The 24,612-nt window shown below is 41.5% G+C and overlaps 1 protein-coding gene across 1 annotated transcript; it reads left to right on the top strand.

The window, feature by feature from the left end:
* Positions 1-985: 985 nt before the first annotated feature.
* On the top strand, positions 986-13,315 carry LOC122080624 (probable prolyl 4-hydroxylase 6). Its single transcript, XM_042647418.1, has 7 exons — positions 986-1,225; positions 10,111-10,230; positions 10,498-10,555; positions 11,382-11,486; positions 12,412-12,469; positions 12,557-12,729; positions 12,850-13,315. The coding sequence occupies exons 1-7, from the start codon at positions 1,152-1,154 to the stop codon at positions 13,210-13,212; spliced, it is 951 nt and encodes a 316-aa protein (XP_042503352.1). The 5' UTR covers positions 986-1,151; the 3' UTR covers positions 13,213-13,315.
* Positions 13,316-24,612: the final 11,297 nt, after the last annotated feature.

Below are 24,612 nucleotides of genomic sequence, written 5' to 3'. Positions count from 1 at the left end.
GAGAGAGAGAGAGAGAGAACTATAAGATTGGTCACTCACATATACTTAAGGAAATAGATCTTGTCAAAGTCGAACCCTCTAGCACTTTCTGGAGTGCCAGTCAAACTTGATTTGGTTCACTCTATAATGTTCGCAGTTTATAGATTGTAAAGAATGTCAGAGAGCAATGTTTTGGTTCACGCTATAATGTTCTTTTTCACAATTCTAAGTGGGCTCTAAACTACCTTCATTTGGGTCTTTAAAATACCTCTTCCCCATACATAAGACCTTATCAAGATTATATAATTGAGTATAAAGGAGTCTCTTGACTATGCAGAAAGACAACTTATAAGAAACTATAAGAACTCGATACCTAATCAAAGATTTTTTTCTTCCAGGATTGTGTTTGCCAAAGCAAGCTGCATACCATGTGAGTCCTATGAAGCATGCTAAAGAAAATGCTGATTCGACAGAGTATGTCACCGGCCTCCCTAACCTAGACTACTTGGACCAAGATCCTCTATCATGCGATATGGCGTGTAGCGCAAATCCAAGGGCTGGAAGCACCTTAGACTGCATGTCTGAGGGCTCCCAACCCTTAGCTCTGCACTACTTTGTAGTGCACACTATAGACGAGTCCAATCTAGACTATTCTTTCGTCCAATAATGCTTAAAAAAATCCACCCCCTTTTTCGCGGTTTTTCACACCCGTTTTCCCATCAAAGAAAAAAAAATCATGTGATGGGAGAATTATAAGATTTTTTTTATTGATTAATGTTGTCTCCGTCTATTTTCCTTTCAGCCAAACAGAGCCTTCCTGATTCATTGATTTTTGTATTATTTAATTGGAGGGAAAAAAAAAATTGGGGAGCTGGAACCTGGAAGTGTTGAACCAGAAAGGGCGCAGGAGAAAAAAAAATCGTGTGATTGTTTTCCTTAGTTTTCCTTCCAACCAAACAGAGCCTTGCCGATTCATTGATTTTTGTATTATTTTAATTGGAGAAACAAAAAAAAAAAACCCCATGGGGAGCTGGAAGTGTTGAACCAGAGAGGGCGCAGGAGAAAATGAAAAAAATCTGAACCCTCATTTTCTTCGCAAAGCTTGCTGGTTTACCAATTTGATCAGAATTGATCGTTTGGAATTATCCGTGACAGCTTGTTGTCCTTAATTAATGGCATCCCTTCTTTCAGTTCCTCTGCTTCTGGCATTTCTGTGTGCATCTTTCTGGAGCTGTCAAGCCGTAAGGTGAGTACCTGTTTAATCTTACTTATGCAATTGAAGATCCGCTTCATCTTATATTTCTGGGTATTTTAAAAAAAAATTCCCCATGAAAGTATGAGTTTGCGCGCATGGTGGAATTCTCGCTGTTCTTGATTCGTGTTTCTTGCTAGAATGCCATAAGCGATTCTTGAACAACATTTTATCGTTAAGAGCAAAACAGAAATATATATTTTCTTTAATCGGGTTCTGCCGGATGAATTTACTTGTGGAAACAGTTGTTTCTAGTTCAGGCAAATGTTGTCACCTTTTATCATCTTCATCGGCAGCATCGTCATTACTGTTTTTGGATTTTTCTTTTTTTGAGATGGTTAAAAAATTGCAAAGAAGATGGTTAAAGCTATTGAACTAGTGCGGATGCCATACTGGTGTAAGTGCAACTTGGAACATTGCAACGTCAAAATTTCAATGCAATGAACAACTGAGGTAAAACACAGAACAACATGAACTATACTGAAAGGTGTGAAGAAAGTTCTAGATTGCGGTGGCTGGTGTGTGTGGTAGCACACTCACTGTGAGGTGTTTTTCTGGCACGGGTAATCAACCATGAAAAAGATTAGAGTGTTGTTATTGGCTAAGTTTTGGGAATTTGCCTGAAATGCATGGAAACTAATCCAATTTAGTTTGAGAGAGAAAACTCTAGTTTCCAGGCTCACCGTAATCCTGTATGAAGGCTGTATTGGTTTCGTGATCTGGACAGCTAATATTGCAATTAGCATGGTGTAAAATTTTTGTGTCCCTTGCCTCGGTTATCTTGACGGGATTGCTTTTTTACAGTCAATTAGTTTAGACGAAGGCTAGTTTTCATGTTCAATTTAAATTTTAATTCCCTATCATCTCAATGGTTATATAATGGAAAAGACGTCAATTACGATGTATTTTTGCCTATGCTTTAACCAGAGGGTGCCAATGCTTGATGGGAAACCAGGCTTTAATGATAAAAATGGAGTCCCTCTATCTATCAGGTTTTCTCTTCTTGTAAGTCTTTGTAGCCTCCCACCCTGCCCCCCCCCCCCACCCAAAAAATAAAAAAGAGGGTTGAATCAGAATGCTAGAATATTTGATTTATGGACAGCAATTCCATATATATTTGTCTACAAAGAAGAAAAATGCTGTAGATAACTTAAAAAATATATATATATATATATATATTGTTTAAAGGCCATATTCCCCATCACAGCTTCACAATCTGGAGATGCCTCTCTAATTGCCTTCCCACGCAGTCCTTCCTTATTCACTGTCACATCCAGGCCAACCCTTCCTGTTGCCTCTGCCCCCTCGGTCAAGAAGATATCCCCCGCCTCTTCTTCTCTTGTCCCTTCTCCACCCTGGTGTGGAAAACTATTCTTGCTCGTTACTGGCCTTCTCCTAGGGCCATTCTCCCCTTTGAGAGGGAATGTATTTGGGTTGACATGACATTTGCTGGCTTCTCCATTTGCGACACCATTGGTAAGTGATGAGGCAAAATATGTCCTCTTCCTCAGCACGGCTGAAGTGTGTATGCAAGCCTGAACAGTTCTGACCTGCCACCTCGGCCTCCATCATGCCGTGCTGCTACCTCGGCCTCCATTAGGCCGTGCTTCCACCTCGGCCTCAACTATGCCGTGCTGCCTCCTCGGCCTCAATCAGGCCGTGCTACCACCTTGGTCTCTAGCATGTAGTGCTGCCGCCTCGGCCTCCACCAGACCGTGCTTCCACCTCGACCTCCATCAGGCCGTGCTACCGCCTCGGCCTACATCAAGCCGTGCTTCCGCCTTAGACTCCATCAGGCCGTGCTGCCTCTTCGGTCTCCGTCAGGCCGTGCTGTCACCTCGGCCTCCATCAGGCCATGCTACCACCTCAGCCTCCATCAGGCCGTGCTACCACCTCGGCCTCCAGCATGCCATGCTGCCACCTCGGCCCGACGTCAACAACAAGGTTTCCAAAAACGTGTTTTCGTCCACCCCTACATTCACGGAACGTAATCCATATTCCGAAGGACAGGACTCTATCCACTACACGTCATCATAGACGTCACACGGTTAGCCTTTCCGAGTTAAGAGGGGAATATTCTTGGAATAGTCCCAGAATCACAGAGCCACTCCCCTTGAGGACTCCACGCCTAAACAAGACTCTTCACAATCGTCTCCCACTTGCCCTCCATCAGCAGCCTATAAATACCAAGGTAAGCCTCCATCCGAGGGTATCGATCACTCACTTCCCTTACTAGAAAAGCTCTTTTGAGCATCTGTTGTGGAAAAGATCTGATTTAGGCATCGGAGAGTCCTCCGTCGGGTCAGCCTGGCTCTCCCCTGTCATCTCTTTTGTGCAGGTCGGCCAAAGCACCAGGGACTGCAGAGAAGATCGTCTGGTCAATTTTTTCCGCATCAGATTGGCGCCGTCTGTGGGAATTTGTTACAAGAAGTCACCTTGGACCAATGCAATTAAGGAGTGAGAAGGTCGTTTCTTCAACGACAACGCGAGCAAGATCCACTCACGAAGTACCACTTGGACGTTCCCATTCATGAGTGGCAGAGCAGGAAAACGTCCTAGCAGAGACCCCTCCACAAGAACCCAGCAAACCAGGCCCGATGCGCAAGTTGCCCAGGGAGAGGGGGATCAGCGCGAGCAGAACCCTCAGCTATCCCGCCATGTCCCATCGGCCCAGGTAACTCACCCGAACATGGAAGAACAGATGCAGAGCTTGCAGTTGTAGGTATTAGCTACAAACGCACTGGTGAGGGATTTCATGCGTCAATTCGGCTCGGCACTTCCAGTGCCACGCACTAGTTCAGCTCAGCCGCCTAGGCTTGTTCTGAGTAGACATCCCAATGACGGATCTCCTGACAACAGCGTCACCCCTTAATCAACAGCAAGAAGGGGGTTGGACAAAACTTCGCGCACTGTTCATTCGGTACCACCGCGCTCTCTTACTAAGGGCACAAGCGAGGTCCCGTCCCTGCCCAGATCGGGAGAGCCCGTCGTTTCGAACATCACCAGAGCCTAGAGACACATGATACTCATAAATCCCCACCCCGGGTAGGAAGACGCCAACTGTCGCCTCAAAGACTCAGTAGAGGCGCGCGTCCGCACAGAGAAGAATGTGAAAACTACCAGAGGCCAGCTCGGCAAGATCGACCCCACCCGGGTCAGGGCTCTCCCATCTGGCCGACCAGAGGTGCAGCACGGCAAGATCACCAAGGCCGAGGAAGAAGCTCCAGAAGAGGCGAAGGGGCATGTCGATTCCCGGATGGCCGAGCTGAGGAGAGAAGAGACGACCTGGAGAGCTGCATCCAGTGACTCACTGAGCGAATAGAGGGAATGCAGAGGCAGGGGCACCCAGCCGACATGACTGTAACCCCTGCCCATAATGCATTGTGCGATGAACTGATTGACGCCGAGCTGCCCTCAAATTTCGTGATACCTGTCTTTAATGGATATGACAGCACCACAGATCCCTATGATCATCTGCTGTACTACACAAAACGTGATGAACATGAGGCAGGGAGCGAGGGAGACTATAAGGGAGTTCCTTGCCCGATTCACCAAGGCGACACTGGAGGCAAAAAAACCTACCGGAAGGAGTGGCATATAGCACATTGTGCAACGGGGTAATACACCTTGATCTGGTTCAGTCCCTGGCCCTCGACTTACCGGAAACGATGCCCGAACTATTGAGACGGTGCAATCAATATGCTAACATGGAGGAAGTTCTGGCCGCCCGAGGAATAGCTGACAGGGGTGATCAGGAGCAGGAGAAGAAGAAAAGGACTCTGAGACCTAGGGACGACTCTCGTGAGCTGAAGAAAAATATAACAGATCGGCCTTTTGACATAACTAAACCTGAGCGATATGAACTTGATCGTTCTCGAACAAACCTACTCTTAGAGATCCAAAATCAGAACTACTTTCACTGGCCCAGGCCAATGGCAGGTAAACCAGAAGAGAGGAACCCCAACCGGTATTGCCGATACCACCGAGACCATGGACATGACACTGAAGACTGTAAGTCTCTGAAAAGGGAAATTGATGAGCTCATCAAGGCCGGATACCTTAACCAGTATTTGAAGCAGAAATATGGTGAGAACTAGCCCGAGTTGAGGAGAGATGATGCCCAGCCGAGCCGAGGTAAGGCCGAGCCATCCAAGGACCCAGCCACGGACCGAGTTGTCACATACTACAACCAACCCGTGGGTCCGGCCATCCTAACAATCATGGGCAGACCTACGGCAGAATCAGTCAGAAAATCCAAAGCACACGCGTAGTTCGTATGCATCACGGAACAACCTGTCAAAGCCCTCAAAACGGATCCACCCATTACTTTCTCTGACAGAGATCTGGAAGAGTTGAACTGGCCTCACAATGACGCTGTCGTGATTCAATTAGTGGTGGCCAACCACCCTTTCCACAAGGTCCTAGTGGACACGGGAGCCTCCATTGACCTTATGTCATACGAAGCCTTCATAAAACTGGGGCTTGGCACCGAGGCCTTAAAACCAGCCCCAGGACCCTTGTACGGATTCTCAAGCATGCCAGCTGAGCTAGAGGGAGTTGTTGACCTGCCTGTAACCATCGGACAAGGAGCTTAGACAGCCACAACCATGGTTTCTTTTATGGTTGCCAAGATCACCTCACCCTACAACACAATCCTTGGCCGACCTGGTCTCAATGGCCTTGGGGCGATTATGTCCACTAAGCACATGAAAGTCAAATTCCCCGCTAGCAATGGAGTTGGGGAATGCAAGTCCAGCCAGAAGGAATCCCGGGAATGCTATGCAAACTTCATAAAATCTGTCAAGAAACCATGCTCGAGCCTAGCATGTACAGTAGAAATTGTTGATTGCCGAGATGAAAGCCTCCTGACCCGTGCCGAGCCAGTTGAACAGCTGCCTATAGTCCAAATCACTGAGGCCAATAGACACTTTTATCAGTAGATTGCCTTGAAATCCCCTCGATTAGGTGTTAGTCTTGAAGATTTTATACTATCAGCACCTTAGCTGTTATTTAATTTTTATCACGGAGCAGATTAGATTCTATTTTGAAGCAATGTATTTGTCCCAAGTGCATACCACACATCAATATGCTATGAAGCTTCTCGCAAATATCTGACTCTTCTAAGATTGTGTACGGCTCGGTAGCATCTAAGACCAGACCCTAGTCTGGTGACTCAAAGACCTTAACCAGCAAGGCATAAAGACCGGGCACCAGCTCGGCAGCATCTAAGACTGAGCTCCAGCTTGGCACCACAAGACTAGACCCTAGTCTGGCTACTCAAAGACCTTAACCAATGAGGCACAAAGATCGGGCCCCAGCTCGGCAACATCTAAGACCGAGCTTCAGCTCGTGACCACAAGACTAGACTCTAGTCTGGCGACTTAAAGACCTTAACCAGCAAGGCATAAAGACCGGGCCTCAGCTCGACAACTTCTAAGACCGAGCTCAAGCTCGGCACCACAAGACCAGACCCTAGTCTGGCAACTCAAAGACCTTAACCAACAAGGCACAAAGAGTGGGCCCCAGCTCGGCTGCAACTAAGACCGAGCTCAAGCTCAGCACCACAAGACCAGACCCTAGTCTGGCGACTCAAAGACCTTAACCAGTAAGGCACAAAGACCGGGCCCTAGCTCGGCAGCAACTAAGACCGAGCTCAAGCTCGGCACCGCAAGACCTGACTCTAGTTTGGCGACTCAAAGACCTAACCAGTAAGGCACAAAGACCGGGCCCTAGCTCGACAGCAACTAAAACCGAGCTCAAGCTTGGCATCAGAAGACTAGGACCAAGTTTGGTGACTCAAAGACCTTAATCAGCAAGGCACAAAGAGCGGGCCCCAGCTCGGCTGCAACTAAGACCGAGCTCAAGCTCAAGCTCAAGCTCAAGCTCAAGCTCGGCACTACAAGACCAGACCCTAGTTTGTCGACTCGAAGACCTTAACCAGTAAGGCACGAAGACCGGGCCCCCAGCTCGACAGCAACTAAGACCGAGCTCAAGCTCGGCAACACAAGACCAGACCCTAGTTTGGCAACTCAAAGCCCTTACGAATTAAGGCATGCAAGCCCGAGCCCCAACTCGGCACCTCAAGCCCTTACGTACTAAGGCATACAAGCCCGAGCCCCTACTCGGCACCTCAAGCCCTTACGCACTAAGGCATTCAAGCCAGAGCCCCGGCTCGGCACCTCAAGCCCTTACGCACTAAGGCATTCAAGACCGGGCACGGCTCGGCACCTGAAGACCTTAGGTTATAAAGCGTGCAAGCCCCAGCCTCGACTCGGCACCACAAAAGACCTTAACGCAAGGCAAATCAAAAGATTGAGCCCCAGCTCGGCACCCCTATGGCTAGTTCAAGGCTTAACGCCTCAAGGCCACACTCAGAGAGCTGCACTTGTCCTTATTCTTCCAAAAAGTTACTCATTTCGATCCACGCCCGAAGCACAAGAAAATAAAGAAAGAAGCACAAGAATACTAGAGGTGAAGACATCAAAATAAATTTTTCATTCACCAAAAATAGGGAAAAAGCCCTCAAAGTACATCACTACCGAAGGAGACATCTACATAAATATATATATGTACAAGGCTAATCTCGGGGGGCTAATCCACGAGCCTAGCTCAGCACAATAAAATCCTTCGAGTCGGATCACCTCTTCACCAACATCGATCGAGCCGTAGAGCTGCACCAAAGTAGCATGGATGGGAACGCGCTGCTCATAGTCCGTCAGATTGTAGCCTAGCATCTTACTCAGAATGAACAAGATGGCATCGTCCGAGCCGACCTGAAACGAAGAAATGTTAACGTCATCTAACCACTTCTGATAGGCCTAAGGGTTCAGCCACCTCGTTCGTCTGCAGCTCAGGCCAATGTCACCTCTCCAATTCGCCAACCCTAGCTGCAAGCTCCTCCTTGCGGGCTCCCTGAGTCTCGGACAACTCCTCCTAGAGAACATCATTCTCCTTCAAGTTGCCGTTGGCATTGTGCTGCTTAGCAACCTCCTATTCCGGCCTCTAGTTATCAACCCGACATCATTGGCACGGTCCTCCTTAGATCGGGCCATTTCTTCTCGACCTCCAGTTGGCCTGTGATCTTGTATGGCTCCCCATGAAGGCGCTTTGCCTCCTTTACCTTCGAACAAGCGATAGCCACGTCCTTAAACCGTTGAGCAGCCTCGGCTGAGAAAGTGAAGCAGCGCATCTCGCATCGAATTAAATGCTCTAGCAGGTCGATTCGAACTGCTAGAGCGGGGGGCTGGTGAAGAGGAAAAATATGTCCCCTTCCTCAGCACAACTGAAGTGTGTATGCAAGCCTGAACAGTTCTGACCTGCCACCTCGGCCTCCATCATGCCGTGCTGCTACCTCGGCCTCCATCAGGCCGTGCTTCCACCTCGGCCTCAACCATGCCGTGCTGCCTCCTTGGCCTCAATCAGGCCGTGCTACCACCTCGGCCTCCAGCATGCAATGCTGCCGCCTCAACCTCTAGCAGATCGTGCTGCCACCTCGGCCTCCATCAGGTCGTGCTGCCACCTCGGCCTACATCAGGCCGTGCTTCAGCCTCGGACTCCATCAGGCCGTGTTGCCTTTTTGGCCTCCGTCAGGCCGTGCTGCCACCTCGGCCTCCATCAGGCCGTGCTGCCACCTCGGCCTCCATCAGGCCGTGCTGCCACCTCAGCCCGACGTCAACAACAAGGTTTCCAGAAACTTGTTTTCGTCCACCCCTACATTCAAGGAACGTAATCCCTATTCCGAAGGATAAGACTCTATCCACTACACGTCATCATAGACGTCACACGATTGGCCTTTCCGAGTTAAGAGGGGAATATTTCCAGAATCACAGAGCCACTCCCCTTGAGGACTCCACGCCTAAACAGAACTCTTCACAATCGTCTCCCACTTGCCCTCTATCAGCAGCCTATAAATACCAAGGTAAGCTTCCATCCGAGGGGATCGATCATTCACTTCCCTTACTAGAAAAGCTCTCTTGTGCATCTGTTGTGGAAAGATCTGACTTAGGCATTGGAGAGTCCCCCGTCAGGTCAGCCCGGCTCTCCCCTGTCATCTCTTCTGTGCAGGTTGGCCAAAGCATCAAGGACTGCAGAGAAGATCGTCCGGTCAATTTTTGCCGCATCAGTAAGTTAGCCTTTTCTGCTACTATCTCCCATATTTGGATGGAACGTAACATTCACAGATGGTCTTTCAACTCCCGTTCCCTGGAAAGGATTTGGAAAGCCATCTACTTTGATGTTACCTCTAAAATCCAATCCCTCAATTCCATTCGATCTCGGCTGGTTCCCCACCCGCTAGAAATGACCACATAATTTCCTCCTGGAGCCTTATCCCAATTCCCAACCCCTCCCCCCTCCCCTTGGCCTTCTCCCTCCCCTCCCTTGTTGTGGCTTTGGTTGCTGGTTCGGTCCTCTCGGCCCTATGATGGTTGCTGGTTTGATTTTGCTGTCTTTTTTTTTATTATTCTTGTTGTTGCCTTTTGCTTTGATCCCCCTGGGGTTGGCTCTTCCTTGTTGGCTTAAGCCTCCCCTCCCCCCTTTTTCCTCCCCTTGTATTTTCTTTTCGCTTTGGGTATAAATTTATTTATTCAGCAAAAAAAAAAATAATTTAAAATACCTGTTATTATAGTTACCAAATATATATGTAGCATAAAAGTCAAAAGGTAGTTACTGCATGCATGTTCTGGGGCTGCTTGGTCCCTTCTGGAATTATTTTCTTATGATTGTTCAAGTTCTGAACACTGACCATAAGGTGTTTAGTTTTTATATCTTAAAGGTAAGTTGCTAAAAACACCACCCAAAAATGTGAGAAATTGTTGTTGGTTTACTAAGAATCCACACTTGATGTGTAACATTTTCTGTTGGCGGCTGTTTCAATGCAGCTACAGGAAGGAGTTGAGAACTAAGCAGGTGGAACAAGATGCCACCATACAATTGGGTCGTTCTATGCAATTCACCAGAATTGACCCATCACGTGTTATACAACTCTCTTGGCGACCAAGGTCAGGTACTTCGTTATCCAGTCACATGGATTTTTCGATATGAGGGGATATTGTTCGAGTATGCATATGATTGAACTAGAACTGTTCATCTCTTGATTAAGATCGTTTTCCCCTTGGTTGGACTGGACTAAGCATTTCAAACTGGTGCTTTAGAACGACCAAGAAAAAAGGAACTCTATAGCTTATCTGATGATTTATTTCCATCAGTACTAGTTGTCTTCTTTGTTTAACAATCTCACGCCATATTTTGTTTTCTTGCTTGAATAGGGTGTTCTTATATAGAGATTTTCTATTTGATGAGGAGTGTGACCACCTTATTTCTTTGGTAAGTTATCAATTTGTCACATTCAAATTACAATGCTTTCAGCAATGTGGCAGACGTGTGGATGCAGCTTGATGTGAGGTGTAAGCCTCTTACTCATGTCTTAGACATGCTTTTGCAAGGCCTCAAGATTTTATTTTATTTATTTATTTTTTTTTTTTTGGGGGGGGGGTTGGTGTGGTGTTGTCACTTGGGCCTAAATAGCAGAAAATTATGTGTTAGAAACAGTGCAAGGATTTTTTATTTTTTATTTTTGGTGTTAATTTTGATTCTACAAAGGCTTCCATAATTGGTGTTAATTTTGATTCCACAAAGGCTTCCATAAGGGTAAGGGGTTTGCCAATATGCTTTATGGTGAATTATATTATGCTAACATGCAACTCTATGACTTCTATAATTTATTATTATTTTGTCTATTTCTTTTTTCCATTACTGTTATTTATTTGTTTATTACTCGCTCTGTCCCATGATCATCATCCACTTTTAAAAATCTCAAATTTTAGGAGGAAGGTTTAAAGCATTTTACCAATGTAGTTTCCAGTGTGAGATTTCCGACCCTCTTATTTCTAAATGTTGAAAAGCACTAAATTAGAAGGGGTAATATGGTAGACTTCTTAAATCCTTTTCATTATTTTGTGCAATGGACAGATGATTTAGGACAGAAAAAAATGTTTAAAAAAAAAAAAAGACCATTCGTTGTGGTTTGCTGGGAGTACTAGAAGTGCAGATGCTTAGGTGTCGAACCTGGAATTTGGAAACGGTGCCTGTATATCAAATCATTGTGTTATCCTGGTCCTTCAATTCTTTATTTTTGTGTGTGTGCGTCTAGGCACAGAAGAAGGTGGAAAGGTCTTTACCAAATGATAGCGATTCAAAAGATGCTGTAACAAGCAGTCTAAATTCAAGTTCTGGGATGGCCACAGATATTGCTTCAGTGAGTTTCCATGCTTCTACTTCTTCCGTACGGTTGGATTCTTTTTGTGCCCTGCAAGTTGATATTTGTTTAAGTGTGGCACTTTTGTTTAGACACTATAATGCAGTATCACAGTATGTGTTTGACAGTAATAAATTTGGAGGGCCATCAAGATAGTACCTTTCAGTTATCGATACAAATCTGTTTATCTACTGTAATTTTCGTCTACATGGATGCTTTATCTTAGTCTCATATTTATCAGTAGGTGTAAGTTGATGCTTGATCATTAAGTTACTATTTAGTTGCCACAAACCAAATTTATGTAGGAGCTATCAATCTTCAAGTGTAAGTTTCTGCTTCTTGTGGAACCTTGGGTTCTGTTATCCTCATCCCAAGGTTAGCAATGAAGTTTATGAAAAGCGTCTATGCTTCTATATGAGTAAAAAAAAAAAAAAAAAGCATGCCTATTGCATGAGACTGTACGGGGTCTCGGGATGGGCAGATATGTATGCAGGCTTTACCCCACTTCACAGTGGTTGTTTTCCTATTCGAACCCAAGACCACCAGGTCGCAATGGAGCAACCTTACCATTGCCGAGGCCTGTCGTTGATTCTTAGGCCATTGATCTGTACTTTTTATTTGATAGTTAAGCAAACGGTATATTTCAGCATTGTGGAGTATGTCAGAAATCGACTGCACAGAAGGTGCGAGTAGTTGACTCTGCATTTATTATGAGTTGGTCCACTTTTTCATTACCATAAAGTGAAGATATTCAAAGGCCCACATCATGCTTGTCTAGTGACCTGTGGAATTACAGCAAGTCATCGGTTGGATTATACCGTGCTAGTAGTTCTGTTGGAGCTTTTATCATGAGCTGGTTCATTTTCTTCTATTTTTTAGTTTTGTTTTCTAGGATGTAGTTTATATGCTTTTTTGTACTTTGAAGGATGATACAATTGGAAGTATAGAGGACAGAATTTCCACCTGGAGTTTTCTTCCTAAAGGTATAGCAATTCTGTTTGTTCAGAAGCTGGCATGCTTGTTTGGTGTTGCATGTAGTGAGGTTGATACTGAATTCTGTTCATCTTCAGAGAATGGCAAGCCTCTCAAGGTTCTGCATTATGGTATTGAAGAGATCAAACAGCCTGATGATCACAATGATGATAAAAGCAGGTTGGCAGTAGATGAGCCTGTGATAGCAACAGTGGTGTTGTCTCTGTCTAATGTCACTCGAGGTGGTGAGACTATATTCCCCAAATCAGAGGTAAGCGAAAAAGAAACCATCTCAAATCTCCACTATTTTGATCCTTTCTGCATTTGACACTCATCATACGTGAGTACATTTTCTCTAATTACTGATAAAAATGATCTGTGTCTACTATAGTTCAAACACACTTATCTGGGGGGCAGCACTTGGTCTGATTGTGCTAAAACCAGTTTCTCTGTGAGGCCTGTGAAAGGGAATGCATTGCTCATCTTCAGTCTCCACCCCAACACAACCCCTGATGTGAGCAGCTACTATTCCAGATGTTCAGTCCTCCAGGGGGACCAGTGGTTAGCCACCAAAAGTTTCCACTTGAGATCTACTGAGAAGTCTTCATCTGAATCGGACAGCACTGATTGCAGTGATGAAGAAGACAGTTGTCCCCAATGGGCTACAATGGGAGAATGCCAGAGGAATCCTGTGTACATGATTGGCTCTCCTGATTATTACGGCTCGTGTAGGAAGAGTTGTAATGCTTGCTGACTATATATTGGGACATAAATGTTCCTCTAACCCCAGCCTCCAATTTGGTGTTGATGGACGGATTTTGATTGGTAAAGATTGTTGATTCTTTGAAACTAGCAAATATAATGTCACTTGACCCATGCTACCCAAGAACATGATATTCTGCTAGAGAGAGAGAGAGAGAGGTGACAACTATTTCTTAGAAAGATGCGACACAGGGAAGCCATGAAATCTGGTTTCCGACCCCCTTCCCCCACCCCACTCAATTAATTTTCACTGTTTAACAGAGGTGACTGCAGTGACCAGCTCCATAAAGCATGATCTGCATTGGTTACTAGTTGAGTCAGGCTTTGATTGCCCTAACCAGGCCCAGCCCAAACTATTGCCTCTCCTCTAATGCACAATAGGTAAAATGACGTATGAGTAGCTACTGGTTCAAGGCAAGGTTCGAAATCTTATTTCGTTTCGGTGTTTCGGTGGATTCAAAAACACCAGTTTTGTTTTGTTTTGGTAAAATTTTGGTCGAAATGGTGTATTTTTTTTGTTTGTTTCAGTTAATTGTCTTGGTGGTCAAATGGTCATATTTTGATGTTAAACTTGGTGGGTAACTTATTTTATGGTTAATAAACATACTTAAAACATAAAAATGCAAAAATATTAGGATATGACATTGTTTTAGAGTTGCACATTTGTTTGGCAGTAACTGTCGAATTGTTCTGAAAATTTTACCTGGTTTTGGAGAAATAACTTTACTTTTCCTAAGCTTTGAATGTGTAGATCTTATAGAAATCCAATGGAAATTAAAATGTGTGATGATGTGGTTAATTAGAGACTTGGAGTGTTTTTCCTTCAAAATAAGCAAATAGAACCGAAACCATAGAGATAGGCGAGACTGAGTTGAAATTTCGACCGAGATATGGTATTTATAACACATAGAATGTATCGAGATACCAAAATGAGATCTAAATTTAGGTTGAAATACCGAAATTTCAATCGAAATTTTGTACAAATGTTATTTGGGCCTTATTTCGTTTTGCCAAAAAAAAAAAATTGCCGAGATTTCGAACTAGGACACATTTAGAGTCGATTCATGCTCAATGCATGTGCAAGTTTTGATGGTATTTGGTGTAGGAAAATGTTTTCCTGCACCGGGGGTGAAGGAAAAGTGTATCTATCTAGGGTCATAAATGCTCTATTCCTTTACAGCTTTATAATCGATAATATCCCCCATTATCCCTGATACCCTATGACCACCATCTAAAGTCTGAACCCCTCTGATCAAGGGATCATAGGTGAAGGAAAATTGCCTCCTTTGGTGTATTAAGTGTTTTCGAAAAAGGTTTTCTGAACTGCCATGAGAGGGCATGCAGCCACTATACCTAAGGTTGAACAGACTCGTCTTCAATTACTTGGGCATCCAACTCCCCTCTAATCACTCATTCAACTGCTAGGAAGGTTTGGACACACAACTTAACACTTGTCAACATTTAGAAATTCGTGTCCAACTCCTCCCGCCATTGGATGAGTGGTTGTAGCGCCGTTGGTGGTGAAGAGGATCTTTCTCTGACTTTTGCCTGTAATCTATTGAGATCATGTGATCTTAAAATGTCTGATAAACCTCAGGTCTGGCTCACCTCGGGCCTAGATCCTATATATATATATATATAGTGGGGTCTGATTTTTAGGCCCAAAGCTCAAAACCCACAGGGCATCTATGAAGTCCACAAGGCCCATATATCGAAATATATGGCTCAAAAGCTCATGCAAAATATGTTTAAGAACATAATATATTAGTGATCATATGGCAAACATAATGTGTATACTGGATATAATCATATATTAATAGACTTAAACAAGTTAAGCCCACCATGGCCCACATGGTCAAAGAAGGAGAGAGAAAATAATATTAAAAAAACTATTGTGAGAAGGCGTACAGTATATTGGCTAAGTAGGAAACCTTTGCCCTTAATCTTATCATGTGTGATTTTAATACCTCTTAATTCAACCTCGGGTTGGATCCTATATATTTAGGGGGAGAGGATTTCCTATACTATCAGCGTGAGAAAGAAAAAGCACATAACAGACTTTAATGGCTCCAACCACAATGTGATATTAAATTCATTTTGCAAGAAAAAAACCGTTTTCCCTCTTCGTTGGTGATTTTTAGGGTTTTCAGAGGCGTCGAAGGAATTGTAGGGATCTTCCCGAAACCCTAACCTACTAATGACCTCCGTTCGGTCAAAATGTAGCCTCTTCTCTGCCCCTATGGCGTGATCTCCTCCACCCCAGTGGCGTGTTTTGTCTCCGCCCATGTGGCGGGTTTTTTTCTTGTTTTTCTGATTTTCTTTCTCCTCCGTGCTATCTTAAGTGTTTACACAGATCTGCAATAAATCTTTCCTGTTCACCCTCTTCCACTTCTATCGTATCACCACCCCAACTCCCATTGTTTCTACAGCCCATCTAGATCTTCAGAGACAATAGTTTTGCTGAATCCTCATCCAGGTTTGCAGACAAAAGATTTGGGTTCTAGATCTCATCTCGTTTCGTTTAATTTTTCGGTTAAGATAAACCAGATCTCGTCTCAGTTATCTTTGAACTTGAGTCCTGATCAAGATCTAGTGCTCTCTGTCGATTTTCTAGGGTTTTAGTGGTTCTTCTATTGCTGGTGAAACCACCCGACGCTCCGCCCCAAGTGATGTTTCTGCAACAACCGCCGCCATTTTGTTTTGAACAGATCTGCATATCAGACCTGCTGCTTTCCCATGCTACAGCCATGGTTGTGCTTCAGGCCTTAAAGACCAGCCTTGGTATCATCGTCAGAGGTGAGTTCTTAGTTCAAATCTACAGCCGAGCTTTCGGCATGATCATGAATGAACTGCCAATCGGAGTGCGGGCGATTTCTGTTCGCTGGAGAAGGTATGCAGTGCGTGGAGATAATGATGCAAGGATGTACGACTTGTCTTCAATCAAGACTTTGATGGTTTGGGGTGCCCCATGCGGCTGTGTTGCCTTGTCGGCCACTTATGATGGTCATTTTCTTATTTTAGTCGGTTGTGTTTTGGTTTTTTTATTTTTTTATTTTTTATTTTTATTTTTTTTTTATTTTGCCAATTGTGTTTTGGCTTTTCTAATTCTAGGTAGATTTAGTCAGCTGGTTTGTGGGAAGATGTGGGTCCTCTGGTACCTTCACATTATTTCGGGCCATATGGTTGGGCCGCATGCATACTGTGACAAGCTTTGTCTGGCATGCGTAGAGCCACATGCATACTGTGATACTTGATGTCTGGCATGTGCCGTTTCTTTGCCCATCATGGTTTTCTCGCTTCATGTGAAAGAGAAATGTGCCCATGCTTATGTTAGTTGTGTTTACAACTGTGTGTCTAGGGAAGTTATTGGTTTCGCCCATCTCCTATCTTGGAAGGCCCCGTTAATGACATGTACAACGGATTGGCTATATTTCATTCATTGGTTTCGTATTCTGAGCAATGAGACCTTGTGTAACTCATGTCTTCTATTTAATTGAAATTTGCTTTTGCCAAAAAAAAAAAAGTGTGAGAAAGAATCTGCACACCCGTGGCTAGGGGTGTCAATTCCTAAACCGAACTGATAAAACCGGCCGGACTGAACCGATAACAACCCTGACTGAACCGAACCGAAGCCTTATTGGTTCGGTTCGGTTTCGAGTATTGCAACCCCAAAACCAAACCGAACCGCACCGAAAACCGGATGAACCTGAAACCAAACCGAAACCGGCTCAAAACCCAGACCGAAATCGAAACCAAACCCGTAAGAAACCGAAACACTCCAAAATTCATTAAAAAAATCAAAATTTGCATAGTTTGTATACATTTGTATGGAAAGTCGAATCCAAACTAGACCAAAAACCAAAACCAACCCGGTTACAAATCGATTTAAGAAACCGAAGTTCAGCAGTTCAGCATTTGGTTGTTTCCTAATGGCTCCATACCGGTTTAAAAAACCGATCCAAACCGAAATGAACCTGATAAATCCAAACTGGTACCAACCCGAGCCCAAACCGCACTGAAGCTGACACCAGACCGAAACCGATAAATCCTTAATGGGTCGGTTTCGGTCAGTTCCAAAGTCATATCGAAACCGGTGGAACCGGACCGAAACCGCACCAACCCGGACCGTTGACACCCCTACCCGTGGCTGTCTTGAAAAACGTATTATCCACATGGGATCAACAAAGAATAAGAACTCTATTTGCACTCTGGCCCATTATTATAATTAAAGTCTGATAACATAGGCCCAAAGCTCAAAACCCACGAGCCATATGTTGAAGTCCAGAAGGCCCATATATCAAAATCTGTGGCTCAAAAGCTCATGTAAAATCTATTTAATAAATTATATAATATGTTGGAAATTAAATGGGATATATGATAAATATATTGGACATAAAATCATATGGTAATAGTCGTAAACAAGCTAAGCCCACCATGGCCCACATGGTTAGAGAAGGAGAGAAAAAAATAATAAAAACCTTCTAGTGAGAAAGCATACAGTACATTGTCAGTGTAGGACAGGTTCTAAAAAATCAGTATCTGATCGGCCGGATCATATTAACATCTGCACCAATTCCTGGCTGATCCAATGTCAATTCTTAGAAACATGATTCGAACCAATTCCCAATTCCTGTCAATCCAGGCCTATGCGATTGGATCTGGTATCAGATTGGTATCAATAGAGACCAATATCATATCCCATACTGATTGCTAAATCCATAGACATCATGTGTGATATAACAAGTCTAAGTTCAACCTCAGGTCTGACTCACCTTGGGCTTTGTTCCTATTGAGTATATATTTATAGGGAAGGGGTTTGCAGGTCGCATGGTCTCAATGCAAATGTATGACGAACAGGAGCGTGCATTCCACACCTAGGGTAAGGGGTAGGGTGGTCATTTTACTGCCACATGTGACAGGATGCAAGGGGGACTCTTTTCCCATATTTATATATAGGTCTGATTTCGTAGGCCCAAAGCTCAAAACCCATTACCATATATTGAAATCGACAAGGCCCATATTTCAAGAACACTGGCCCAAAAGCCCATGAAAAATATATTAATATTTTAGAGATTATATGGGACACATGATGAATATACCAGACATAATCATATAGTAATAGACCTAAACAAGCAAGATAAGCCCACCATGGCCCACAATTCAAAGGAGATTACTTTAGGGTTTGAGGCTCAGAATTGTCTTTCTAAAGTAGTGTTTTAAGTCGTAGAAAATTGGTCCTAGACATCTAGGTATCTTTAGAGGGTGTTAATCGGTTCGGTTTTGATTTAAACGGTGTGGATCGGATTGGTTCGGTTTACATTTATTTGACTAAAACCATAACCGCACCATTTACTAAATGGTTCCACTTTCAGAAACCGTGACCGTTTAGTAAACGGTTTCGGTTTCTACTGTTTCTAAATGGTGTCGGTTTCATGGTTTTAAACGGTTTCGATTTCGGTTTATTCCATACGGTTTGTAAAACGGTTCACAATCGGTTTGTTATAACTTGCAACCATCTCTAAACTGAAGATCATAAACTTATCAAAAAATAATTGGCAACCACAAATAAGAGATTCTATATTAATGATGGAATGTCTTAATTTGATAATCTAGTGCTATTTCTTTGCATGGCCCTTCTCAAACATTTAGAACTAATATCATACAACATCAAAATCCAACATTCTATAGCATAAAATATTAAAATGACAGGTGGTTCAGCCAAAACACCCCATCTATGATAACATAATAATATAGTAACATATATGGATTACAAGTTCATGATCTAAAGCCTAAACTTGAACTGAATTGCAATAAATCATACCAAAGCAAGATGGACACTTAATTTAATTGTTAATTGTTATACGGATTACTGCCCCATCTTTATTTAATTGTTATATGGATTAATCGGATCGGTTTAAACGGTTAAGTTTAAATGGTTTCAATTCAGTTTGAAACCAACGGATTCCGCGGTTAAAACTGATCTGACCCATTTAGCTAATCGCCCTGAAACTTGAAACCATAACTATACCATTTACTAAACGGTTTTGCGGTTTTGGTGTAAACGGATCGATTCGATTTCGGTAAACGGTTTTGGTTACAAATTCACATCCTTATCTTTACAATGATGGTAGAGAAAGCTTGTCTAACTTTAGAGAAAGTATATCTATCTATATTATTACACTTTGCCTGGATAAGATTCCTATAAACTAAGTTAATTCTAAATTGCTATTAATGCTCCAATCTTAATGAAGTATGGTGACCCTAAAAGTATAAAAAGTTAAGTTGTATCCAATAAACAACTAAGAAGCTTTTCCAAAGCCTAGGTTTCAAGTTTTTGAGAGACTCTTTTAGAAATTGAATGAGAAAGGATTGATGAATTGGTCCCCTAACCCTGATTCATAATGGTGGGACTCCAATGAACCTAAAGAACACCTAGCCATGTGCCTGACAACCAACTATGTCTAATGAAAGCAGAAGATTTGGAGACTTTGCCTACAAAAGGGCAAGATCTATTTTTGTTATTTTGAGAGAAAAAGTCCCCCATCCTTATTCTTACACAATTTTTTCTTTTCACCTACTTTGATTATAAGTGTGCGGTTCATGCAGATGATATCATTCTCTACAATGCTATTAGTGATGAGAAAGATTTTCCTCACACTGGTGTCATGCATGGTTCAAAAATCAGTCTCGATTGATTTTGATCTGAATTAGTCAGAAATTTGTCAGAATCGATCAAATTCTTCCTTGACACTAGAAATGCAGTATGAATCGACCTCTTCGAATCTATCGGAATGGGGATTGATGAGAATCCATCCACTTCTTTTAGTTAGATAAATGGTTTTATTTTTTTATTTTAAAAAAATCTTTAATTTATGATTTAGCCTTCTTTTCTTTTCCTTCCTTGTGGTATAGCTAGAATAGGATGATAACGCATGAAAGTTTCAGTGATACTTCTCCAAATGGAATAGTCATCTTATGCACCAAGGTTAACATTAAAGAATAGAACAAAAGAAGTTGCAGTCATCTCGTGATCCTCGTGAAAAGAGAATGCAGTGTTTGAAGGACAAATAATGGTCCCATCCACATTTACTTTCCTGTTCCTCTCTTAGTGGGATTGTCTTTTTTTTTTATAAATAAATAAATGAATGGATCTCATATCTTTTCTTACTGTCCAGATATGCTTTGATGGGGTCCTCGATTTCTTTTTCTCCTTTCAATTCCTTTCCGTTTTTGGATGTAATTCTATCTTAGGCTGTCTTGGTGTGTTGTGTATAATAATTATACCTTTTGACCAAGTTGTTTGTGAGTGGGCTTGAGCTCCTATGTGGCACAACATAGTGTCCGGTGTGCATCCAATGATCAGAAATGCCTTGACACTGAGCCCAAGGTGATCGTACACAGCCCAAAGTGTTTCTAAGCATTGGATGCGCGCCGAATACTATGTTGCACCACAGAGGAGCCAAATTCTTGTGAGTGTGTTGGACTATGTAAACAATAAATCTAAGTAGCCTGTATGAAAAAAAAAAAAAAAAAAAAAAAAAAAAAAAAAAACTTTTTCTTATAAATAATAACAACTTACCATGGAAGAATTTTAATACCTCTCCTTAAAATATGCCTATAAAATATATTTGTAAAACATATATATATTTTTTTTAAACTATACCCAAATACTTAAGATTATACAACAATTTTAAAAAAATAAATAAATAAATTCTGCAGTCTTTCTAAGTAACTTATTATCTTCTTCTCTCTTGAATCAAATGTTAATAGAATCAGGTTGGTGTAATATCCAATTTTATCTAACTTAATTAAATCAGAACGGCCAATGTAAAAAGGAATATGGCAATTTGACCTATGTGGTCAAGCCATTTCCGTTTTATAATGTGCACATTGATAAGTGCCTTAATACTAGAGTAGCAAGTAAATCCCATTCAGCTCGATAGGCAGATAGTTATGACAATACACTTCGTTTGATTCCTAAGAAAAGAAAAGGAAAGGAAGTGAAAATTTAAAACCTTAAAAAAAAAACCTTGTCACCAACCTCAACCCTGCATGTATTTTCCATCCATTTATGAACCTTGTGCTTTGAGTCTTTTGACATTTGAAGAAGTTTAATTTGATAGTTATTTAAAACATGATTAGATGGTTATATGAACAAGATATCCACATGATTTGAGCATCTAAGTAACCAACCTATATAAAACAGATATACCCATTAGAATGGATTTATCTACTCAATATTGATGGAAAACTTGTTTATGTGTAAAAACAAAACCATGGATATGTGCTCCACATGGCTGAGTAATAACGATATTCTTATATATAAACTTCAATTTTCTATAACCCAAGCCCTTCTCTAGGGCCTTGTTTCTTTATTTGGTCGTTCATATAATAATCACTTTTACAAGGCATCTGCTTAGAATAATCACTTTTGGTAGACTTTTTTTTTTTTTTTTTTGGGTAAAGACATTTAGTTGCCATAAGTTTGTTGAGAGAACAACCTAGTTCACAAATTAGCATATCTTTTGATTCTAGGTTTTAAAAATATATGGGGGAGGGTTACTCACATTGCCGTTGTATAAATAATCTCTTATGTCATACTAACGACAATACGCAAGATGGTATCTTCAATAGAGAATCCACAATTGTACACCTATATATAGTTCCTGAGATAATCAAAGATTTTTCACTAATCTTGAAAAACTCTCTACACCATTACCGGTCTCACAAAGTAATCTCCCATTTACTTATGTTAAAGTTTATTTATAGAAACAATATATAGGAACCTAAAAAAACCCTATTTCCCACACAACAAGAATTCCATCTTGTACATGTAATGAACTCAAAAGTCGATCCAATTACAAATACAATCATAATAATATTTATGTGGACCTATAGAACGTAAGACACACCCGACCCCAACAGTACAAGGTGAGAGTAGATACCCACCTTAATTATGGGTGGGTGACCACAGAATTGGGAAGCTTAAATAGTGATTTTACTCAGTTAGGATCCCAATTGGGGTCTTTATACACTGTCCTCATCAAAGGTTCATTTTCGTTAATGATTAAGGAAAGAAGTGCAGAAATACCTACCCCAGCTTTATAATGAAGGAGTACCTTCCCTAGTTTTGATCTGAAAAGTGAGCAATATTGAACAGTGAATGAGTGACTGTGATGGACCAAGGATTTTTTTTTTTTTCTTCAGTGCGAAGAACAATTTATTCAAAATGCCGAGCATAAACGCTAATACAAAATTTCAAAGATCCTCTAGAAAGGACGACTCCCAAACACCTCTACGAAAAAACAAGGCATTGTCCATTTAGCAATAGTGTGGGTTACCCTATTTTCACCCCTTCTAATAAACATAAAATTGTAAAAAGAAAAGAATGAATGGATGAATGAAGGAAGGAAGGAAGGAAGGAAAAAGAAGATTCTGATAGAAATGAATGAATGAATGAGACATGAGAGTCCATAAAACTAAACTTCCACCACTAAGCTTAGACAGGCTGGCCATTTTTGGGTCAATTATTGAAGCCATGACAAAAAATTGTAGCAGGGCAGCAAGGGCAGACATTAATGGCATTTGTTTTCGTCTCATTTAGACATTAGACATTGACATTACTACTTTATACATCATTAATAAATGTACTGTCTCCTTACTGTTTGGAGCTTTATTAGGGTTTTGTTTTTTATTAAATTTTTCTTTCCTTTTTCAGAAAAGAACAGTTTTATTTTCAAAATTGAATTTTTCTTCCTCTAAATGAAAGGTCAAAGAACAGTTTTATTTTCAAAATTGAATTTTTCTTCCTCTAAATGAAAGGTCAGGTTGGAAAGAAAAGGCCAGAAAAGTATGAAGACAAACAGAGTTAGATATACAAATTTAATAAATTTTTGATTGATACATGCATGACTAAAACTACTCACCAATATGAAGAAGAAAGAAGATCAAAATTAGCCCCCACCACAAGAAAAGAGTCAGAAACACCTGTACCTACTGGCATGCTTCACATGTGGTTCCCTGATAGATATGTTTTTTCATTCTCATAGAAATTCTTTCACCAAAGAAAAAAAGTTCAAATAAGCGCTTCACGTAAAAGGAGTAATTCTTTTCACATGGAATCCCACCATTGCTGAAAAAGTACTTAAACCGAGAGTTAGAGTAATTATTGTACTTGACTTGTAGCGTAATATTTCCAAAATGGTGGGATTCCTATGTGAAGAAGTCACCATATGAGGAGAGGATCCAAACTCAAATGAAGGTGAGCGGAATAAGTGTCAATTGTCATCATTTGATTGTATGTGCAACGTCTATAGGGTAGGAATCAAATTTGGCTTCATTTTTTCATGTTCTTTGTCCTTGATCAAAATTGGGAGAGTATTACATAGTAATATCTAGAGTACTAGTGTATATATATGTACATACATGAGATGCATACCAATACAAAGAGTTTTTTTATTGAATTAGACTCAGTTGTCATGAGACGAAGAATAAAAAGAAAAAAATGACAAACAATTTATGATAAAATAATTTTACAGGAAAAGTATCCCCACGACGATAATGTTGAGTTACTTTTTCATAAGTTTCACATCCGAACCATGTGGGTCTTGCACTGACACTTGACCTCCTATCTAACACAATGTGTATCCCTATTGCTCAAAATCAGTTTCCACACCGTGATTGATGTCCTATGAGAGTTCATAGTGGAGAATCCTCTCCCTTATTTTATACGTCACAATTTATGCTAAAGGACAATCAAAATAAGAATATAATTTTATTTTATTGTTTCTCCCTCTATTTCTAAAGAAGAAACAAATCTTCTTTTATTTTTCAAGTGACATACTTTATACAGAGATATGCCATATATGGTCTGTATTCTAAAATGAGTATTAGAAAGCGTTATGGAGTGGCTTTAGTTTGTGTTGGTAGTTGTAACACTGTACCTCACACCTCGCATTAGAAAATTCGCTGTCAAGCAGTGTGGTCAAAAACCCTTTTTTTTTTTCCCCCAATTCAGTTTTATCATTTTCACGGCAAATGTGCAGATGTGTCGGTTCCAATCCAAACGAATACCCAATCACAATGCCTATGTATGCCTCCATATAATATTGTTGGAGTTGCACATGGGAGTTAAAATTAATAATTTCATATTAGAAATGAGTAGTCCTATATATGAAAACTTATAGCTACTTTAACACTTTTTCTTTGACAACGAGGTTTTCTTTGTTAATTTTATTGAGGTGTTGCAATTGGTTTTTTTTTTTGTGGTGGTGGCTTTTGTGTTGGTGCATTGAATGGATATTCATAGATGCCTTCGACTCAAGTTATGGGTTGCTTTTTATCTAATTTTCAATGTGGAATTGTGTGTTGATTACATAGTTTTCAATACGAA

Source organism: Macadamia integrifolia, chromosome 6 (assembly GCF_013358625.1).
Source record: "Macadamia integrifolia cultivar HAES 741 chromosome 6, SCU_Mint_v3, whole genome shotgun sequence".
Taxonomy (NCBI): Eukaryota; Viridiplantae; Streptophyta; class Magnoliopsida; order Proteales; family Proteaceae; genus Macadamia; species Macadamia integrifolia.
The sequence above is the reverse complement of the archived record's forward strand: the minus strand, read 5'-3'. Positions and strand labels throughout refer to the sequence as shown.

Excerpts from the sequence above, each read along its gene's own strand:
- LOC122080624 (XM_042647418.1), top strand. The coding sequence starts at position 1,152 with ATGGCATCCCTTCTTTCAGTTCCTCTGCTTCTGGCATTTCTGTGTGCA. Across the intron at positions 10,556-11,381 it reads GTGACCACCTTATTTCTTTG|GCACAGAAGAAGGTGGAAAG; the intron begins GTAAGTTATCAA and ends GTGTGCGTCTAG. Across the intron at positions 12,470-12,556 it reads CTGGAGTTTTCTTCCTAAAG|AGAATGGCAAGCCTCTCAAG; the intron begins GTATAGCAATTC and ends GTTCATCTTCAG.